At 38.0% G+C, this 22,119-nt stretch overlaps 1 protein-coding gene across 2 annotated transcripts in view; it reads right to left on the bottom strand.

Moving 5' to 3' along the window:
• LOC150077096 (papilin-like) overlaps nucleotides 1-22,119 on the bottom strand; it is a 724,323-nt gene that overhangs the window by 349,094 nt on the left and 353,110 nt on the right. For both annotated transcript variants that reach the window (XM_090386252.1, XM_090386253.1), the window contains exon 13: nucleotides 13,612-13,788. In XM_090386252.1, the coding sequence (XP_090242378.1) occupies nucleotides 13,612-13,788 (177 nt within the window). The remainder of the gene's footprint in view (nucleotides 1-13,611; nucleotides 13,789-22,119) is intronic.

Raw genomic sequence — 22,119 nt, forward strand, 5'->3', positions numbered from 1 at the left:
TCGGCATTGAGCATGCTCAAGCCATTCAAAGCCTTATACACCTCTATCAGATCACCTCGCCGATGCCTAGTCTCCAGACTCTGTAATTTGCAAAACTTAAGCCTTGCTTCGTAAGAGCAACCCTTTGTTCCATTCACTAATCTTGTTGCCCTTCTCTGTACTCGTTCCAGCAGCTCTACATCCTTCTTGAAATGAGGCCTCCAGACCTGTATACAGTACTCAAGGTGTGGCCTGACCAATGCCTTATACAAGGGAATAATCACATCCCTATCCCTGCTAGAAAAATTCCTGTATATCATTGACAAGACACCATGAGCTACTCTTGCAGCTCATCTGCACTGCTCAGAGAACTTCATATCTGCCTGCACAATTACCCCCAGGTCCTTTTCATTCTCTACCACTGTCAGCGTAGTACCACAGAGTTGATACGTTGATCTGGGGTTACTGTTTCCCATATGTAGTACTTTACATTTGTCAATGTTAAACTTCATTTGCCACCTCTCAGCCCATCTGCTCAACCTTTCCAGATCCTGTTGCAGCAGCATAGCATCAGTAGTGTCCTTAACAACCCTGCCAACCTTTGTATCGTCTGCAAACTTGGACATTAAGCTTGATATACCATCATCAATATCATTTATAAATACAGAAAACAACAATGGACCCAAAACTGAACCCTGAGGAACTCCACTAATAACATTAGTCCACGTTGAGCAGTGTCCATTGATTACCACTCTCTGTCTTCTGCCACACAACCGTCCCTTTATCCACAGCAGCAATTTGTCTCCAATGTCACACTGCTCCAATTTGTGCAGCAGTCTTCCATGCGCAACAGTATCAAAAGCCTTTCTAAGATCTAAATATATAATATCAAAGTTATTCACTGCATCCAGTTCTTTTGTGACTACATCATAGTATCCAATCAAATAGGTCAGGCAAGACTTCCCCTTAACAAAACCATGCTGTGTCCGAGCTATAACTGTAGTCTTGTCTAGATGATTCTGCAGTGCTTCTTTAATCAGTGCCTCCATTAATTTTCTTGAAAAAGAAGTTAAACTCACAGGTCTATAATTACTTGTGTCAGCCTTTGATCCTCCTTTGTGAATTGGGTCACATTTGCACATCTCCAATCTATGGGTACCTCCCCTGAGTCCAAGGAAGCTCTCATAATTATGGCTAAGGGTTTGCTTAATTCCTTTGCTGCCTCCTTTAATATAACTGGATAGGTCCCATCCACCCCAGAGCCTTTCTTGTGTTTATCTTCAACAATTTCTCCTCCACTTTACTCTCAGTTATTACAAGATTATCTAGCTTACTGCCAGAGTTGAATGCACCTCTGGCATTCCCCTCACTGAATAACTCATCATGTGTGAATGTCGATGCAAAATATTAATTTAATTTGTTAGCTACCTAAGCAGGATCATCAACAGTTGAACCATCGATATCATGTGACCAATCTGGTTCATCCCCTTCCTTCTAGAGTTGCTGGGGGTTTGCTTACTTCCTTTGCTGCCTCCTTTAATATAACTGGATAGATCCCATCCACCCCGGATGCCTTTTTTATGTTTATCCTCAACAATTTCTCCTCCACTTTCCTCTCAGTTATTAGAAAATCATCTAGCTCACTGCCAATGTTTACTTCACCTACGACATTCCCCTTCCTGAATAACTCCTCATGTGTGAATGTAGATGCAAAATACTTGTTTAGATTGTTAGCCACCTGAGCAGGATCCTCAACTGTTGAACCATCAACATCCAGTGGACCAATCTAATTCATCCCTTTCCTTCTTGAGTTTAAATAGGTAAAGAACTCTTTTCTGTTTTTCTTTGCATCCTTTGCCAAAGATTTCTCATAATCTGCCTTTGCCTCCCTGATCTCCTTTGTGACTTGGTTACAGACCAACTTATATATATCATAGGCTTCCATGTCACCCATTAGTTTGTATGTATCCCATGCATTTTTCTTCTCTGCCATATGTCTCATTAGTTCATCTGACAACCATTTAGGCCTGAACCTTGAACAATATTTCTTGGTTGGTATGTAAAGCCTGGTAGCTTCCAAGATTAGTTCCTTGAATGCTTCCCATTTTGAATTTGCTGTTGGTAACATCATCAGTTGGTCCCACTGTATAGAATTTAAATACTGTCTCAGACCATCATAGTCGCCCTTACGAAAGCAAAAACCCTTCCCTTTACCTCTGATGGTAGTTACCTCCTTGAGTAAATCCCACTTCAGCACACTGTGATCACTGCCACCTAGTGGTTCCTTTATCTGCAGATTCGTAATGCATGAAGAACAACTACTGATAATCAGATCAAGAGTATTACTCCCTCTAGTTGCCTCCCGAACATGCTGGTGTAGAAAACAATCATCCAATAAATCCACAAAAGCCTTGCTAGTGTGTGAGTGACTAACCCACAAATTCCAGTCAATATCTGGGAAATTAAAATCCCCAATTATAAGACTCTCTGATTTACTGGCCCATTCTATTTCCTTGTACAGTATCTTATTATACTCATCAGAGTCATTAGGCCTATAGCACACTCCTACTCTCAATTTTGATTTACCTATGCTTATGTCACACCAAACTGACTCGATACTGCCCTGTCCATCGATGTTGACTGGCTTCACTTCCTTGGATTTTATATGTTTCTTAACTAATAGCATAACCCCTCCTCCCTTCCTATCCTGTCTATTCTTTCTGTAGACGTTGTACTCCCCAAATTCCAGTTCTGCATTCCTTATATCTGTGTGACACCACGTCTCTGATATCCCAACAATATCTGCCTTTGATGTTTTGAGCAATACCTCAAATCCATCAAATTTATTTACTAAACTCCTAGCATTGGTGTACACGCAAGTATACATGCACCTGTTTCTATTCTTAGCTACCCTAACACAACCCATGTGTTTACTTGTACCGCAATGACTTCCAGCAGTCTCTGAAATATCCTGCATCTTGTTTTTCAGGCTTCTGCTCATTCCAATAGAAGCAGTGCAAGAATCTCTTTCACCTCTGTCAGTGGCTACTGTTAATCTATTAGTCTTTGTCTTCCCCCCAAGCTAGCAGTTTTCCGACCCATCTGATACTGCCTCGATAGCATCAGCAAATATTCTTGCACCCTTTCTATTTAAGCGTATCCCATCCCTGTAGAAGCAATCTCTCCTGTTAACAAGTACAGTCCAGGCTGAAAAAAATTCTACCCCTTGAGCCTTGCACAATCTTTCCAGGGCCGAATTGATCGACAAGGCTCTCACCATATACTCCCTCCTATCGTGTCTGGGCAGAATTGCAGACACTTTCAAATTCAACCCTACTTCACGGCTTTTTTTTCAACAGTGACCTGTACTTGTTAAGTAATTCCGCTGGTCTCCTACTCTTAATATCATTAGTGCCAACGTGTACAACTATATCACCTTTTGTGCCCTTAAAAGATGATATCCGCTCTACAACGTCATCAACCTTTGCCCCTGGCAGACATACCCTGGTCCTGTTCCACCTATCCTTTTTACAAAGCATGTTCCCCATTTCCCTGACAATAGAGTCACCAACAACTACTTGTTCCTGTGGGACCAGCACATTCTGCCTTGGGGGCTGCCTCTGTGTTGCAAGATGACCAAGTGCAAGCTCTGGCGTTGATGTGGGCAGCTGAGAGCTTGATGGGCCCCTCAATTTATTTTCTTCGAGGGCATACACCCTGTCCTTCAAGGTCTCATATAGGCCCATAACAATGCTGAGTTGTCGCCTAATTTCCTTGCACTCCTTGCATCGTGCACACACAAAAACCTCCCCCATGGCAGTATCATGTCCCGTACCCGATTGTTCCGCAAACATCAAGCAAACAGTGCATCTTAAAAGGCTGTGATTCAGAGGGCAACTGCCCCCCTCAGTTCTCCCCTGAGCCACAGCATTCCCATTAGCTTGAGCCTTTTGCTTTGCTGCTCTGGTCTGAGTCATGATTTCTATTTAATGTCAATAAAATTACAATTTCAGAACAAAATTAAAACCTTAAACTTGTATCCTAACACAGTTATAACGCTATATTTATTTTTTAGTATCGAGTGTTATCTATGAGTTCCCTTTATATAACTTCCGTATCAGGTTATGTATTAATTATTTGTTACGTTTGTACTCTAAGTCGTTATATATATATAGTTAAAAGTACAATTTAATTGACAATGAAGTTTAACAAGATTAATAGATTTACTGATTAACTGACAATATTATATTATGCACTATACTATACAAAGCTAATGCTATTGAATTCTGGATATGCTGTATCGTGTTACAATGGCGGTAATTACGAACGGTACTTCTACGGACTCTTAAGTATTGATTAACTTCCAAATCTCGCTGTCTCAATTTAGAATAAACTAAGGATCCTGACTAGGTCTATAGCTACTTATAGATAATAATTTGATATAACAATTGGTTAATAAATCGGCTAAATACGGTTAAAAACCTCTCGTTCAACGGAGCTGCAATTTGTAACACGTGGATTTGATACCGTTACCGATACTAAGTAATACCCACAAAATCTCTATCAAGTTAAACTTTAAACTAAGTATCGTAACTAGTAATATAAAACTACTCTAGAAAATAAGTAAATATGCCAATTTAAGCTAATAAAACAGAAAATAAATCAGAAAAAACTTCTCTTCTCCAGGAGCTGCAAAATAGGTGCGGCCGCACAGGCTACTCTCGAACCCAAGATCCAAGTTTTAGAAGGATTGAAATAAACAAAGTTATCTTTGCCCCACTGGAGATCAGCATTTAAGGAACCAGTAGTGGATAATCGAGAAGTTGAAACTGTTTGAGCAGGGCAAGGTTTCTCAACTGGAAGGTGGAATGAAATGTACTATCATCAGCAAATATATGGATAGGGTTTCGAGTCAATGGAAGAAGGTTGTTAATATACAAGAGGAAAAGTGTGGGAGAAAGAACTGAACCTTGGGGATCACCAGCATTAGTGGAGAAGTTAAAAAACAGAAAGATATCTACCATCATCTGCAATGAGTAGTCAGAGAGAAAATACCATAAGATGGAATCTTATTTAGAAGACCTTTATGCCAAATATGAACAAATTCTTTTGAAATGAAACTCAAGCACAACTGCTGGAGTTTCACCAAACGTTTCCATTAAATTTGTCCTTAGGTGAGTAACATAAGCCAGAATATCACTAGTGAATCGACACTGACCGAATCCATACTGGCTATTGTTGATCAGATGTAAGGTTTCTAGATAGTTTAGGAGTTGGCAATTAATTGATTATTTCTCCATTACTTTAGAAAGGGTGGAAATAAGCAATGGGGCAATAATTGGATGGGAGGGATTTGCCAGCCTTTCAGAAACTGGCTGGATATGGGAAAATTTCCAAGCATGAGTGAAAACATCTTTGGAATAAGAAATTGAAAAAAAAAAAAAAAAAAAAAGGCAAAACAGAACAAGAGTAAGATCAGGAGCACAGGTTTTGAGAATAATTGAAGAAATACCATCAGATCCTGGAGTTTTCTTATTATGAAAACTGTTCAAAATTGTTCTGACATCCTTTTGATGGAAGACCACAGGAGTGTACTGTGGAATCAGAGAAGGTGGTTTACAAAGATCATCAATGCATGAAGAAAAGCAGGATGCTAGTAGGTTAGCTTTATCTGTAGCTGAGGTGACAATAGAACCGTCCAGTTCTGACAGAGGTGGAAATAGAGATGGGCAAAAGTCACAGCCTTTGGCATGACACCAGGTCACTCAACTATCATTTTGATGAGAAGCAAGTTTTCTACTCTTAGTCTATTCAAAATCTAGTTTGGACTGAATAATAACTGCTTTACAATTGTTGTGAGCTTTGGTGTAGGCATGGAGATTTCGATGCAAGCCAATTGCGATATGTAACATTCTTATCTTGAACAGTCTTAGCACATTTCTTGGAAAACCAAAATTTAGATAAATGACAAGATTTTAAGGTGGAGTGTTGAATAAAGGATTTCATACCTACAAAAACAATTTCAAAGACACGATCTGAGCGAATATTGACATCACATTTGAAATAGTAATCTGACCAAAGAAAAGAAAAGAAATCTCCCAGATCATCCCATTTTCTTCTAAGGCCAAACAACATGAAGTTGAGAATGGAAGGAGAGAAAGGCTGCATTGGAAAAGAGACTATCAATAAGTTGTGATCAGATGAAACCATGACCCTTGACCATGTACTTAGAAGAAGTGATTAGGCAGTATGGTTAGGATTGTCCGGTATTCTGGTAGGTAAATGAACAATCTGTATGAGATCATTAGTAATTGCAAAAGCTTCAGCATTACTACCAGCTTGGTCTGTGTGCTATAAAATGGAAGCCAGTTGAAGTTGTGAACATTAAAATCACCAAGGAAAATTACCTCACTGTTAGGAAAGTTGGACTGGGGAAAGTCAAGTTGCAAAGAGAGGAAGTCAAAGAGTTCCAAGTGATTAGTGGAGTTGGGAGAACAGTAGAGACAACAGATGAATTTTACAGAATGAGGTAGAGAGATTTTAAGCCAGAGAAGATCGAAAAGATGAGATACCAACTTACCAAGTCTCTGACAGGGAATATTGGAACGGATATATGCACAAGTACCATCTTTGAGGCAAAAGGAATCATACAGCGAAATATTTGGGCAACTGAAATGAGCAGTAGTTGAATCAATGAATAACTAAGATTTTTTACAGAAAACGTACATGGGTTTGGCAGATTGTAAGTGGAAATGGACATCACTGAGATTAGAAATGAGACTGCCTGTATTTGTGAATGAACTAGGAAGTGTTTAGGACATCAGATCCCTGTTGTAAACCCAATGCCTCAAGAGACATAGTGGAGCTCCCAGACTTGTCAGTAGGCCCATCCTACTTTTTTTTTTTTTTTTTGTTTTTTTTTAACAGTTCCTACTTCAAATGAGTCTCAGTCCTCAGCATGGGTAATTCGCTATCTCCTCTTCTTGCAGAAATGTTCATCAGCAACTTGGAACAGTCCTAACTCAGCCTACAATCATTTAAGCCAAAACTCTGGATAAGGTATGCTGACAACATTCTCAAAGTCTGGAATCACAAGACCCTCTCACAAAATTCAATCCTAACCTGAACAACTACCACAACCAAATTTTCTTCCAACATGAAACTGAAGAAAACAAGGAACTTCTGTACCTAGATGTTTTGTTCACAACAATTCAAAACAGAATCTCAAGATCTGTCTACAGAAAGCTCACTAATACAGGCAGAATCCTCCACATTACATCCTCTCACTCATCAGCAACAAAAACAGGTGTCCTCAAATCTAATGTTAGGAGAGTCCTACAGGTATGCAATCAACTGCACTTCCCACAAGAAGTGAATAATATCATCCTCCAGTATTTACAAAATTTTAAGCCATAATAAAATTTGTTACCCATCAAGAATCATGGAGAAAGCCATAACTAACATAATTGCCTTATTATAGCCCAGGATTCATCCAGACAAGATAATCATACCATATGCCTCAGAATCAGCACAATCATTATAAAAACAACTAGAACATACAATAAAAAGTAATAAACAGAAAATACAATAAACAGTAGTAAACAATCCCTTGGTTCTGAGAAACAAAATCTTGCTTCTCTTTTTCTACATATCAAGCTGAGATTGGTCAAAAAATTTGTTAAAGCATTGACTTCTCAAGATGACACTTTCATATACAATCTATGTTTCCAAAACTGTCTTATGCAAAAGTGCAAAGGGTGGCATATTTATTGGTCCACACAAGTTAAACAGATGTTGGCTTCACAAAAATTAAAAGACAAAATGAGTAATGCTGAGTGAAATTCCTGGCAGCTGTTCTGCCTTGCAGTTAACAGCTTTCTTGGTACCATTAAGAGTGAAAATTACAAAGAACAAGAATGCAGAATGTCAATCAAGCTCCACTATTTTCAATCTCACCTGAATACTTTAAACCAAATTTGACTGAGGTTTGTGAAGAGGGAAACTGTATTTGATCCTTGGTTCAGGATGTTCACACTGACCACAAAAAACAAAAATTTCAAATTTACATTTTTAAGGAAGGGATTTTTTTATTTAATAAAGTAGAAACCAAGGAGGTTTTCTATTTTATTAATTTTTAACACTTTAATTTGTTGTTTACTTGTAGCAAAGAGAAAAGTTGTTTATTTTGTTATTAGCATTAGCATTAGTAGAGTCTTACGATGCAAGAAAGGAAGCTTATGCAGCATCAGCCAAAAAAAAAAACGGCTCCCATTTCACCCCTTGGTTCATTCCAAACACCTGTCCAGCTCAGCCTTAAATTTATTTACGCCATCAACTTCCACAACAAAAGATGGAAGTCTGTTCCACCTATCGACTACCCGCTGGCTAAAGGCAAACTTCTGCACATCTATCCTGCAACTGTCTTTCCTCAATTTGAATTTATGCCCTCTCAGGTGATTATTCCAAGCAAGAGGAAGAAACCCATCAGCACTGAGCATGATCAAACCATTCAAGGCTTTATACAACTCAATCAGATCACCTCGCAGGTGCCTAGTCTCCAGACACTGTAATCTGCAAAACTTAAGCCTTTCTTCATAAGAGCAACCCTTCATTCCATTTACTAATCTTGTTACCCTTCTCTATACTCGTTCCAACAGCTCTACATCCTTCTTAAAATGAGGCCTCCAGACCTGTATATAGTACTCAAGGTGTGACCTGACCATTGCCTTATACAAAGGGATAATCACCTCCTTATCTCTGCTAGAAAAATTTCTGTATATCATTGACAAGACACCATGAGCTACTCTTGCAGACCAACTGCACTGCTCAGAAAACTTCATATCTGCTTGCACAGTTACCCCCAGGTCCTTTTCATTCTCTATCACTGTCAGTGTAGAACCACACAGTTGATACGTTACTCTGGGGTTACTGCTTCCCATATGTAGTACTTTACATTTGTCAATGTTAAAGTTCATTTGCCACCTCTCAGCCCATCTGCTCAACTTTTCTAGATCCTGTTGCAGCAGCGTACTGTCATTAGTGTCATTAACAACCCTGACAACTTTCGTATCGTCTGCAAACTTGGACATTAAGCCTGATATACCATCATCAATATCATTTATAAATACAGAAAACAACAATGGACCCAACACTGAATCCTGAGGGACTCCACTAATAACATTAGTCCACGAAGAGCAGTGTCCATTGATTACCACGCTCTATCTTCTCCCACTCAACCATCCCTTTATCCATAGCAGCAAATTTCCTCCAATGTCGCAATGCTCCAATTTGTGCAGCAGTCTTCCTTGTGCAACAGTATCAAAAGCCTTTCTAAGATCCAAATATATGATATCAAAGTTATTCCCTGCATCCAGTTCCTTTGTGACCACATCATAGTATCCAATCAAATTGGTCAGACAAGACTTCCCCATATTTAGTAAGTTCATATTCAGAATCAGCATACTCAAATTCATAGAGACACAGAAACAAATGCAAATAACCAGAAACTTTTTGAGAATTTGTTCCATATTGTAACAACACTGTGAAACAAATTTTCAGATAATTATTATGGAACAAATTTATTCCACGGTGTAACAACACCTAAATTATTTCTGTTTACTTTGTTATTTAGTAAGTTCATATTCAGAATCAGCATACTCAAATTCATAAAGACACAAACAAATGCACATAAACAGAAACTTTTTGAAAATTTTTTCTAAAGTGTAACAACACTATGAAACAGATTTTCAGAGAATTATTATGGGAAAAATTTATTCCACAGTGTAACAACACAAATTATGGGTGGATAATATCTCACAGAAAAGCATCTACTATTTATGTCAATTATTTCAATGAAAATTTTAATGTTTCAATTTAAGTCATTTTGATTAAAGGAACAAATATTTCAATCAGATCAAACAACCTTTTTGGGTGGAAAAGATTAAACAATGCTGCTGGCATAATTTTTTTATCTTATATGGCTGCTTATCATTAACAAAGAATTCTTATAATTTGATATGAGTGTGCTGTGGTTGGCTGATAGAGTTTTCATACACTATTTATTAATAAAGTCTTAGAAAAGAAAGCCTTGACAAAGCTTAATAAATTCTAAGAAAACGGTGTTATCAACAAACTCCTATATATGCTCATGTTAAAGTTCCATAAAACAATTGCACCACCGATTTGCTATGCAGTCTCTCAATGAAGACTTTTCATTTCTTACTTTTCCCTAACCTAACTTCATAAACATCATCATCAGCCATTTTCAATCCACTGCAGGAGGAAGGCCTCTCCAGCAACTTTCCAGTTCCTTCTGTTTTGTGCAATGGCTATCCATTTACTAGCCATGAACTCATGAATTTCATCTGTCCATCTCTGTTGTTGTCTTTCAGGTTTTCTTCTAGCTCCTCTTGGGTACCATTCTGTTATTTTCTTAGTCCATCTATCATCATGTCTTTGAGCTATGTGTCCTGTCCAAGACCATTTAATTTCTTTACTTTTGATAAGAATGTTCTTTACTTGAGTTCTTTACTGCTGCCTAATCCATGTGTTTCTCTTCTTATCTAACAGTCTGATTCCCAATATAATTTGTTCCATTCTTCGCTGTGCAGTTCTCAGCTTCCCTTCCATTCTTTTGGTGAGTGCCCAAGTTTCACTTCCATAAGTCATGGTGGGGAGTATACATTGGTTCATTATTTTTCATTTCAGGCAAATTGGGATATTTCTCTTCAGTATGTGACTATATTTCCTGAATGCTATCCATCCAAAATTTATTCTTCTCTTGACTTCCAGCCAATTATCATTATTACAGCTAATGACTTGTCCCAGATAGGTATATCAATCCACCTTTTCAATTACTGCTCCTTCAATGACTATATCCCTTTCTGTGGCATACTTGTTCATCATTTCTTTTGTTTTAGCCATATTCATCTTTAGTCCAAAATCGTTACTAACTCTGAATAACTGATTAAGATTTTCCTCTAATTCTTTGGGATCATGGCTTATGATCACAATGTCATCTGCAAATTGTAGATGGTTTAGGTATTCTCCATTCACGTTGACTCCTTTCTGTGACTAGTCTAATCATCTGAAAGCTTCCACAAGGGCAGCAGTAAACAACTTCGGAGATACCTCGAACTCCTTTCTCTATTTTAAATTTGCTACTGTCTTTGTCTAGTCTAATAAAGGAGGCAGCGTTCTCATATATTTTCTTCAAAATCATAATGTATGGGGTATCTATGACTTGTCTTTCCAGTCCCTGAAACATTGCCTTATGCTGTATGGAGTCAAATGCCTTTTCATAATCCACAAATGCCAGGCATAATGGTGTTTTATATTCATTTGCTGTCTCCATTAGCTGTGATATTATGTGAAGGTGATCCACAGTTGAGAATCCTGTCCTAAAGCCAGCTTGCTCTCTTGGTTGATTTGACTTTCGTATTATTTATTCGAGTCAGTTTTTTCCTTTCTTTTCTTACATCTATATCAAGTGTGCATCTTACCATTCTGTGATCACTTCCAAAATTTACTTTGTTCAGGATGGTAACAACATTCATGATATATCTTCTGTTAGTGAAGATGAAGTCGATTTCATTAGTTGTTAATCCATTTGGGCTCTTCCATGTCCACTTTCTGTTCACCCTTTTCTTGAAAAAATTTCTGACATTCCTCAAGATTCTGCAAATTCCACAAGTCTTTCACCTCTTTCATTTCTTTCACCAATTCCAAAATCTTCTATAGTTCCCCTTTCTGTGCTGTTTTGTCTCTTTCCAACCTTAGCATTGAAATCCCCCATAATGATAGTGTGATGGGTTTTCTGCTCAACTAGAAGACACTCAATTTCTGTGTACATTTCTTCAACCTCTTCATCATCATGACTCAATGTTGGTGCATAAATCATTATAACCTTTAGCTTGTACCTCTTTTTTTTTTTTTTTTTGTGTCAGTTGTTGGCGCATCGGCTTCTGTGGCCATAATTCACCTCCCAAAGTTTTTTTTTTGCATTTTACTCTGATCCAAGCCCAAGGTGGGATTTGAACCCGCGACTTTTGGGTTGCCAGGCAGGCACTTTACCCACTGGCTAGCCTGGTCAGCTTGTACCTCTTAGAAATCCTGAGCAGTAGTCTTGACGCCCTTGGTGATATACTTTTGAATTCCAAAATGTTGATTTTTATATCTTTATGGACCAGAAAGCCAACTCCACCTTCACTCCTTTCACTGTTTCCATTGGTGTACAGCAGATTTCCACTTGATAAACTTATAAGTGATTCATTTCTTCTTCTTGTTTCAGCCAGACCGATGATATTCCAATTCACATTTTCTAATTCCTTTCCAGCTCTAATATCCTATCTTCACCAATGAGCAATCTTACATTGTAACAGGCCAAGTTCAGTTTCCATGCATGGCAGCCTGGTTGTACCCTGAGATTCTTAGCACCCTCTGCTTCCACTCTGCTCCTCTTGATGCCTTAAGAGGGGGAGTGAAAGCTGCTAGGGACTGTGGGCCATTTATTTCATCATGCTGTCACGTGCTGGAGGGTTTGGTCTTTTCCTCTTCACGCTGACCGGGCATCTTGAAGAGAACCACTCTACACGTTCGTTGCCACCTGAGTGACGTAACAGGGCTTACCATCAAGAAGATGTTATGTTATGTTATGTTATGTTATTTGGTTTTTAGGAGCATTAGCAACTAAGGCCATATTGCTCCGTTGATATGCGGTGGTCATTCCCTGACCTTTCTGCATCCTCCGTATTTGTTGACCACCAAATACAGAGGATGCAGAAAGGTCAGGGGATAACAACTGCATATCCACGGAGCAATATGGCCTTAGTTGCTAATGCTCCTAAAAACCAAATAATATAACATAACGCCTTCTCGATGGTAAGCCCTGTTGTGTGCATGAGTGGATTTCAGGGAGGCAAGCCAACCGGACTTCTCCTAAATCTTATGAAATAGAAAGATATTGGATCCATCAGTGTTTTAGACTGAGTGTCTGATAACATACAAGAATGCCTGTTCCCCTCTAACCTAACTTATCTTAATGCAACTGTTACACCCACTGATGTTAGGAAAATAATTTAATTTATGGATAATTAACAAAATTTTTATTTCTAATTTGTAATTAACGACAACAATTTGCTCACTCAATAGCACAGTGTGTCATGAAACAACTAAGGGCCTCTGATCATTGTTTGCCATGTCTGCAAATGCACTATTACTGGAGTTTACCACTTAAAAATGTTAGAGAGCAATGCATGCTGTCCACATTTCACTGTTGATGAGGATATAAAAAAAAAAAAAAAAAACCCTTCCTGTATTTACAATATGAATATCCTTACCTGGTAATGTTATACATTACTCATTGTTACAAATAACAAGTATGACAAAAAAAATGAGTAAATATCAGAAATTTGAATTAATGAATTCATTTTTGTGAACTGTGCTCATCAAAGTAAGCACTGTAGTTTTCATACATTTTTCTTCAACTATTCTGAATGGTTAATCAAGAAAAAAAATTAAGTCAGTATCCTCCTTCTAAATTATAATGGAAGTGAATCTCTTTATAATGTATGTGATTTTAAATATTTGATGACATTTTCTTTCTATACTTTTTAATGCAATTTTAATACTTACTCCACTCCAGTCTGAAATTATCCATTCAACTCCTTCACATGGACCAAGGTTGCAAGATTGAAAGGTTGGTGGTTTTTCATCAGGATAACATTCAGAATCATCTAAAACCTCTGGTGATTCTACATATTGGCATATAACACTCCTACTTTGATTTCCATTCCCACAAAGTCTGTCACACTAACAATAAGGGAAATATTATAATAAGCACAAAAGATAAAAAAAAACTCTGAACTCATAAGGTACATACACAATACTAACATAACTAGTGTTACAAAGTTTTTGTGCTGAAATTAGCATTAGCATTAGCATTATATTGCTAAACAAATCAAATCCTGAATTTCAGTATTTAGTGTATTCTTTGTGTCATACATATCATAATATTAATTAAGTATTATTGTGATGTCGCTTTCTATGTAAAAATTGGTATGAGTATGATTATATAATTTTGCATATAACACAACAGCTATGCATGGTATGGTACTAGATATTATATAACTTTTATAGTACTGAAAAAAAAAAGGGGAAGATAGAGCAAAAAAAATAGAGCAGCCTCCATTGAACATTTTCAGACTGCTCGAGCCATTATAGATTAGCAGAACAATTTATCTACAGTGACATCTAGAAACAATATGAAATTCTGGATCTAGTGGCCATCCATGCACAGTCAGAGACTTCTATGTCTCTGGCTCTACATGGATGACTATCAGATTAAAGGCAGTTAGTTAAATTTGTCAAAATCCTCCTCACAAAAAAAAAAAAAAAAAAAAAAAGAGACAGTCATGGAATTAACAATATCACCCAGAACCATTTTAAAAGTAATCAAATTACATCCAGGAATGTATGTTTTCTGTAGGATGACAAAACAGATATTAACTCCTGCTCTAAAATATATGAGAAGATTGTAATGAAAACTGTTACTGCAGCAGTATTGTGAAAAATCAGACACAGGATACTCCTCTTTAGTATGGAACAACAAAGTATTAAACAAAATGATGAAGTTTAAGCTCACAGCTCCAAGTAAGCAACTGGGGTTTTTGCATAAGGTCGATAAGTTTTCATCCTGAAAAAGTGATAATTTGGTGGAGTGTTGAGCCATGAAGGTGTTACAGACTTATATTTCTGTGAATGAGACACTAAGTTTGCTTTCATAAAGGCGACTATGGAGGTCTGAGACAGTATTTAAATTCTATACGGTGGGACCAACTGATGATGTTACCAACAGCAAATTCAAAATGGGAAGCATTCAAAGAATTAATCTTGGAAACTACTAGGCTTTACATACTAACTAAGAAATATTGTTCAAAGTTTAGGCCTAAATGGATGTCAGATGAATTAATGAGACATGTGGCAGAGAAGAAAAATGCGTGGGATACATATAAATTAATGGGTAACATGGAAGCCTATGATAGATATAAGCTGGTCTGTAACCAAGTCACAAAGGAGGTTAGGCAGGCAAAGGCAGATTATGAGAAATCTTTGGCAAAGGGTGCAAAGGAAAACAGCAAAGGGTTCTTTACCTATCATAGTTTAGTCTTATAATTTTATGGTAGTTTATATCTAAACTACCATATAATTATATGGTAGTTTAGTCATAATTTAAAGGTTCTTTAGTGTTATAATGGGCGATTTTAATTTCCCAGATATTGACTGGAATTTGTGGGTTGGTCACACACACTATCAAGGCTTTTGTGGATTTATTGGATGATTGTTTTCTACATCAGCATGTTCGAGAGGCAACTAGAGGGAGTAATACTCTTGATTTCATTATCAGTAATGATTCTTCATGCATTAAGAATCTGCAGATAAATGAACCACTAGGTGGCATTGATCAAAGTGTGCTGAAGTGGGATTTACTCAAAGAGATAACTACCATTGGGGTAAAGGAAAGGGTTATTGCTTTCGTAAAGGCGACTACGATGGTCTGAGACAGTATTTAAATTCTACACAGTGGGACAACTGATGATGTTACCAACAGAAAATTCAAAATGGGAAGCATTCAAAGAACTTATCTTGGAAGCTAATAGGCTTTACATACCAACTAAGAAATATTGTTCAAGGTTTAGTCCCAAATGGATCTCAGATGAACTAATGAAACACGTGGCAGAGAAGAAAAATGCATGGGATACATATAAATTAACACGTGACACAGAAGCCTATGATAGCTATAAGCTGGTCTGTAACCAAGTCACAAAGGAGGTTAGGCAGGCAAAGGCAGATTATGAGAAATCTTTGGCAAAGGATGCAAAGAAAAACAGCAAAGAGTTCTTTACTTATGTAAACTCTAGAAGGAAGGGGATGAACCAGATTGGTCACATGATATCGATGGTTCAACTGTTGATGATCCTGCTTAGGTAGCTAACAAATTAAATTAATATTTTGCATCGACATTCACACATGATGAGTTATTCAGTGAGGGGAATGCCAGAGGTGCATTCAACTCTGGCAGTAAGCTAGATAATCTTGTAATAACTGAGAGTAAAGTGGAGGAGAAATTGTTGAAGATAAACACAAGAAAGGCTCTGGGGTGGATGGGACCTATCCAGTTATATTAAAGGAGGCAGCAAAGGAATTAAGCAAACCCTTAGCCATAATTATGAGAGCTTCCTTGGACTCAGGGGAGGTACCCATAGATTGGAGATGTGCAAATGTGACCCAATTCACAAAGGAGGATCAAAGGCTGACACAAGTAATTATAGACCTGTGAGTTTAACTTCTTTTTCAAGAAAATTAATGGAGGCACTGATTAAAGAAGCACTGCAGAATCATCTAGACAAGACTACAGTTATAGCTCGGACACAGCATGGTTTTGTTAAGGGGAAGTCTTGCCTGACCAATTTGATTGGATACTATGATGCAGTCACAAAAGAACTGGATGCAGGGAATAACTTTGATATTATATACTTGGATCTTAGAAAGGCTTTTGATACTGTTGCACATGGAAGACTGCTCCACAAATTGGAGCAGTGTGGTACTGGAGGCAAATTGCTGCTATGGATAAAGAGGTGGTTGAGGGGGAGAAGACAGAGAGTGGTAATCAATGGACACTGCTCATCGTGGACTAATGTTATTAGTGGAGTCCCTCAGGGTTCAGTGTTGGGTCCATTATTGTTTTCTGTATTTATAAATAATATTGATGATGGTATATCAAGCTTAAAGTCCAAGTTTGCAGACGATACAAAGGTTGGCAGGGTTGTTAAGGACACTACTGACGCTATGCTGCTGCAACAGGATCTGGAAAGGTTAAGCAGATGGGCTGAGAGGTGGCGAATGAAGTTTAACATTGACAAATGTAAAGTACTACATATGGGAAACAGCAACCCCAGAGCAACGTATCAACTCTGTGGTACTACACTGACAGTGGTAGAGAATGAAAAGGACCTGAGGATAATTGTGCAGGCAGATATGAAGTTCTCTGAGCAGTGCAGATGGGCTGCAAGAGTAGCTCATGGTGTCTTCTCAATGATATACAGAAATTTTTCTAGAAGGGAAAAGGAGGTGATAATTCCCTTGTATATGGCAATGGTCAGGCAACACCTTGACTACTGTATACAGATCTGGAGGCCTCATTTCAAGAAGGATGTAGAGCTGCTGGAACAAGTACAGACAATAGCAACAAGATTAGTGAATGGAACAAAGGGTTGCTCTTAGGAAGAAAGGCTTATGTTTTGCAAATTACAGTGTCTGGAGACTAGACACCGCCGAGGTGATCTGATAGAGGTGTATAAAGCCTTGAATGGTTTGAGCATGCTCAATGCTGATGGGATTCCTCCTCTTGCTCAGAATAATCACCTGAGAGGGCATAAATTCAAATTGAGGAAGGACAGATGTAGGATAGATGTACGGAAAAATTGCCTTTAGCCAGCGGGTAGTTGGTTGGTGGAACAGACTTTCATCCCTTGTTGTGGAAGTTGATAGCCTAAATAAATTTAAGGCTCAGCTGGACAGGTATTTCGAACGAAAGGAGGGGTGAAGTGGCAGTTTTTTTTTTTTTTTTTTGGCTGATGCTGCATAAGCTTGCTTTCTTGCATCATATGCCTCTACTAATGCTAATGCCAATGCTATGTAAACTCTAGAAGGAAGGGGATAAATCAGATTGGTCCACTGGATATCGATGGTTCAACTATTGATGATCCTGCTCAGGTGGCTACCAAATTAAATGAGTACTTTGCATCTACATTCACACATGAGGAGTTATTCAAGGAGGGGAATGCCAGAGGTGAACTAAACTCTGGCAGTGAGATAGATGATTTTGTAATAACTGAGAGGAAAGTGGAGGGAAAATTGTTGAAGATAAACATAAGAAAAGCACCTGGGGTGGATGGGATCTATCCAGTTATATTAAAGGAGCAAACAAAGGAAGTAAGCAAACCCTTAGCCATAATTATGAGGGCTTCCTTGGACCCATGGAATGGAGATGTTTAAATGTGACCCCAATTCACAGAGGAAGATCAAAGGGTGACACAAGTAATTATAGACCTGTTATTTTAACTTCTGTTCCTGGGAAATTAATGGAGGCACTGGTTAAAGAAGCACTGCAGGATCATCTAGACAAGACTTCAGTTATAGCTCGGACAGAGCACGGTTTTGTTAAGGGGATGTCTTGTCTGACCAATTTGATTGGATTCTATGATGTGGTCACAAAGCAACTAGATGCAGGGAATAATTTTGATATCATATATTTGGATCTTAGAAAGGCTTTTGATACTGTTGCACATGGAAGATTGCTGCACAAATTGGAGCACTGCGGCATTGGAGGAAATTTGCTGCTATGGATAAAGGGATGGTTAAGTGGTAGAAGACAGAGAGTGGTAATCAATGGACACTGCTCTTCGTGGACTAATGTTATTAGTGGATTCCCTCAGAGTTCACTGTTGGGTCCACTGATGATACGAAGGTTGGCAGGGTTGTTAATGACACTAATGACAGTACGCTGCTGCAACAGGATCTAGAAAAGTTGAGCAGATGGGCCGAGAGTTGGCAACTGAAGTTTAGCATTGACAAATGTTAAGTACTGCATATTGGAAGCAGTGACCCCAGAGTAATGTATCGACTGTGTGGTACTACACTGACAGTGATAGAGAGTGAAAAGGACCTGGGGGGGGGGGGGGGTAATTGTGCAGGCAGATATGAAGTTTTCTGAGCAGTGCAGACGGTCTGCAAGAGTAACTCATGGTGTCTTGTCAATGATACACAGGAATTTTTCTAGCAGAGAAAAGGAGGTGATTATCCCCTTGTATAAAGCAATGGTCAGGCCACACCTTGAGTACTGTATACAAATCTGGAGGCCTCATTTTAAGAAGGATGCAGAGCTGTTGGAACGAGTACAGTGAATGGCAACAAGATTAGTGAATGGAACAAAGGGTTGCTCTTATGAAAAAAGGCTTAAGTTTTGCAAATTACAGTGTCTGGAGACTAGGCACCTGCGAGATGATCTGATTGAGGCGTATGAAGCCTTGAATGGTTTGAGCATGCTCAGTGCTGATGGGATTCTTCCTCTTGCTCAGAATAATTGCCTGAGAGGGCATAAATTCAAATTGAGGAAAGACAGTTGTAGGACAGATGTGCAGAAGTTTGCCTTTAGCCAGCGGGTGGTTGATTGCTGGAACAAACTTCCATCTGTTGTTGTAGAAATTTATAGCTTAAACAGATTCAAGGCAGAACTAGACAAACATTTGGAGTGAGTGTATGGGTGAAATGTGTATGTTTTTTTTTTTTTTTTTTGACTGATGCTATATAAGTTTGTTTTCTTGTATCATGTGCCCTTGCTAATGCTAATGTAACGAGAAGTCACGCTGGTCAACTGCTATCTATGTATCCACAGTCATTGGCAAAGATTAAGGCATATTCCCAACACAGAAATTGGCTCTAGTCATCGTGTTTTCTATTATAAGCACCCTATTACAGAAGTAGGAGAGAGTGAATGAATCATCCACACTTTCACTAAATTTCACCTGTCTCTGTATGGTAGGTACAAGTGGTCCCTAAATCAGTTTTGTTTTAGCTGCTGTGCAAGTAATCTTACAATGTCTAAGAGGAAATCCTTGAGTGTAGTGGAAAAAGTCGAAGTGCTTAATAGTGTAGATTGGGGCGTTAAAAAAAAAAAAATGGAAATTGCTTTAAAATTTATAGTTGACACACTACTGGCAACTACTGGCAGGGATACCCTGCCAGTAGTGTGTCAACTATTCTGAAAGACCATGTTTTGATTCTCAAACTGTTTGAGGAAACATGACCTAGTCGGCAGCGTGCGAAATTATGCCTGTATGAAGATGTAGATGAAGCCGTTTTTAAGTGGGTGACGTTGATTCAAGACCAAAACATGCTGATATCAGGGCGATTAATAAAAGAAAAGGCTATGGATCATGCATCTTTTCTGGGGCATAAACCATTCCAAGCCAGTTATGGTTGGCTGCAGAAATTTAAAAAGTGCCATAGCTAATTTGAAAAAGTTATTTCTGGTGAAAGTGGGGTTGTAATTGAAGAAGGCTGTACCCATGGGAAAGAAACAGTTTTGAAAAAAATTATGGAGGACTATGAGCCCAAAGACATATTCAACGCTGATGAAGCATCTATTTTAAATGTTTGGTGATAAATGTGTAGGTGGTAAAAAGTAGTATGGAGAGAAATACAGTCTTGGTTGGTGCAAATATGAATTGTAATGAAAAACTAAGCTTGGATGACAAGTGAAATTTCTGAACCTCAGATTTTAAATTTTGATTGAAAGATGACGAAAGAAAACAGAAAAATCGCTTTGATTGTTGACAACTGCTCTGCCCATCTTCACTGGGTAATTTTGAAACTTACAATTGTGAAGCTTGTTTTCTTCCCTCCAAATACCTAATCTAAACTGCAGGCAATGGACCAAGGCATTATCAAGAATTTGAAATGCACTACCGAAGGCACATACTGAAAAAAATTATACTGAGAATAGAAACCAACCACCAATAGATTCTGTTATAGATTTGCAGATGTGCATAACAGAGTTGGTAAAAGTATGGAGTCAAGATGTAATGGAAATAATGATTAAGAATTGGTTCACAAAAGCAGGTTTTGCTAAAACGCCAATTAACACCAATGAGAGGGATGAACTGCTACAAGACATAGAGAAACCTTGGGAAGAAAATCCAAGCGAGAGGTTTGATTAGTGGAGAAATTATTCTTGAAGGATTTTTAGGAGTTGATAATGATGTCATAATAGCTGAATATCCAAGTGACTCCAACATTTTGGAGAGTTTTCAAAGAACTAGTGACAATATCAATGATGAATTGGATGAAAATGAAGGCAATGAGGGCAACAATATTAAACCTTCTAAACATGAAATGTTGGCAGCATTTGAAACTTTGCATCACGGCCTTCAGTGTAAAGAAAATGTGCCAGAAAATATATTTGAGTGCTTAAACGGACATTTTTATGAACGATGTACAGTAAACCCAGTGTACAACAAAAAATAACCAAATATTTTACGACGTAATTCTTAAAAGTGTACTAATATATTATGTGCATCATGGAATTATCATTTTTTAATATGTGTGTATTTAATAAATTAATTGTTTTAAATGTTAGAAAATTTATTCATTTCCACTTATTTCCCATATTTTCTGAATGCTGTAATTCAGTATTTCTGAATGCTGAATTACAGTATTTTTCATTATTACCCATTCCCTTGCTCCAAATGTTTGTCAAGTTCTGCCTTGAATCTATTTAAGCTATCAACTTCTACAACGACAGGTGGAAGTTTGTTCCAGCAATCAACCACACACACTGGCTAAAGGCAAACTTCCGCACATCTATCCTACAACCATCTTTCCTCAATTTGAATTTATGCCCTCTCAGGTGATTATTCTGAGCAAGAGGAAGAATCCCATCAGCACTGAGCATGCTCAAACCATTCAAGGCTTTATACACCTCAATCAGATCACCTCGCAGGTGCCTAGTCTCCAGACAATGTAATTTGCAAAACTTAAGCCTTTCTTCGTAAGAGCAACCCTTTGTTTCATTCACTAAGTTGCCCTTCTCTGTACTCTTTCCAACAGCTCTACATCCTTCTTAAAATGAGGCCTCCAGACATGTATACAGTACTCAAGGTGTGGTCTGACCATTGCCTTATACATTGTTGAAAAGGTCATATTTCTTTATAATGAAATTTCTGTACAACAAATTGTTTTAAAATTAATGATCTATTTCGTTATATGGAAGTCCAACTATATACAAAAAGAAACTATAACATGGTAATTACAGGTTAAGACATGTAACTGTGCAGTGACCAAATGAGTGCCCGTGTTCTGTCTCATAAAAAAAAAAAAAAAAAAGTGTCAGTTAAGCATTGATCATATTCAGGGCTGTTGGTGATCTGTGTTCAAGAAAAAGGGCAAATCAGTGAGTGAATGTTTAACTTGCCTGAAAGAAAAAAGTTGTGTTCTGTTTGTTTGGTGGCTCCTTAACTTGACTGTAGTGGGGGTAACCTACCCTCTGCCTTGCTAATGCCATGCTGTTTCCTTTCCTTAGGT

The sequence above is a fragment of the Mastigoproctus giganteus genome, chromosome 12 (assembly GCF_048544385.1).
Source record: "Mastigoproctus giganteus isolate SK-2022 chromosome 12, ASM4854438v1, whole genome shotgun sequence".
Classification (NCBI taxonomy): domain Eukaryota; kingdom Metazoa; phylum Arthropoda; class Arachnida; order Uropygi; family Thelyphonidae; genus Mastigoproctus; species Mastigoproctus giganteus.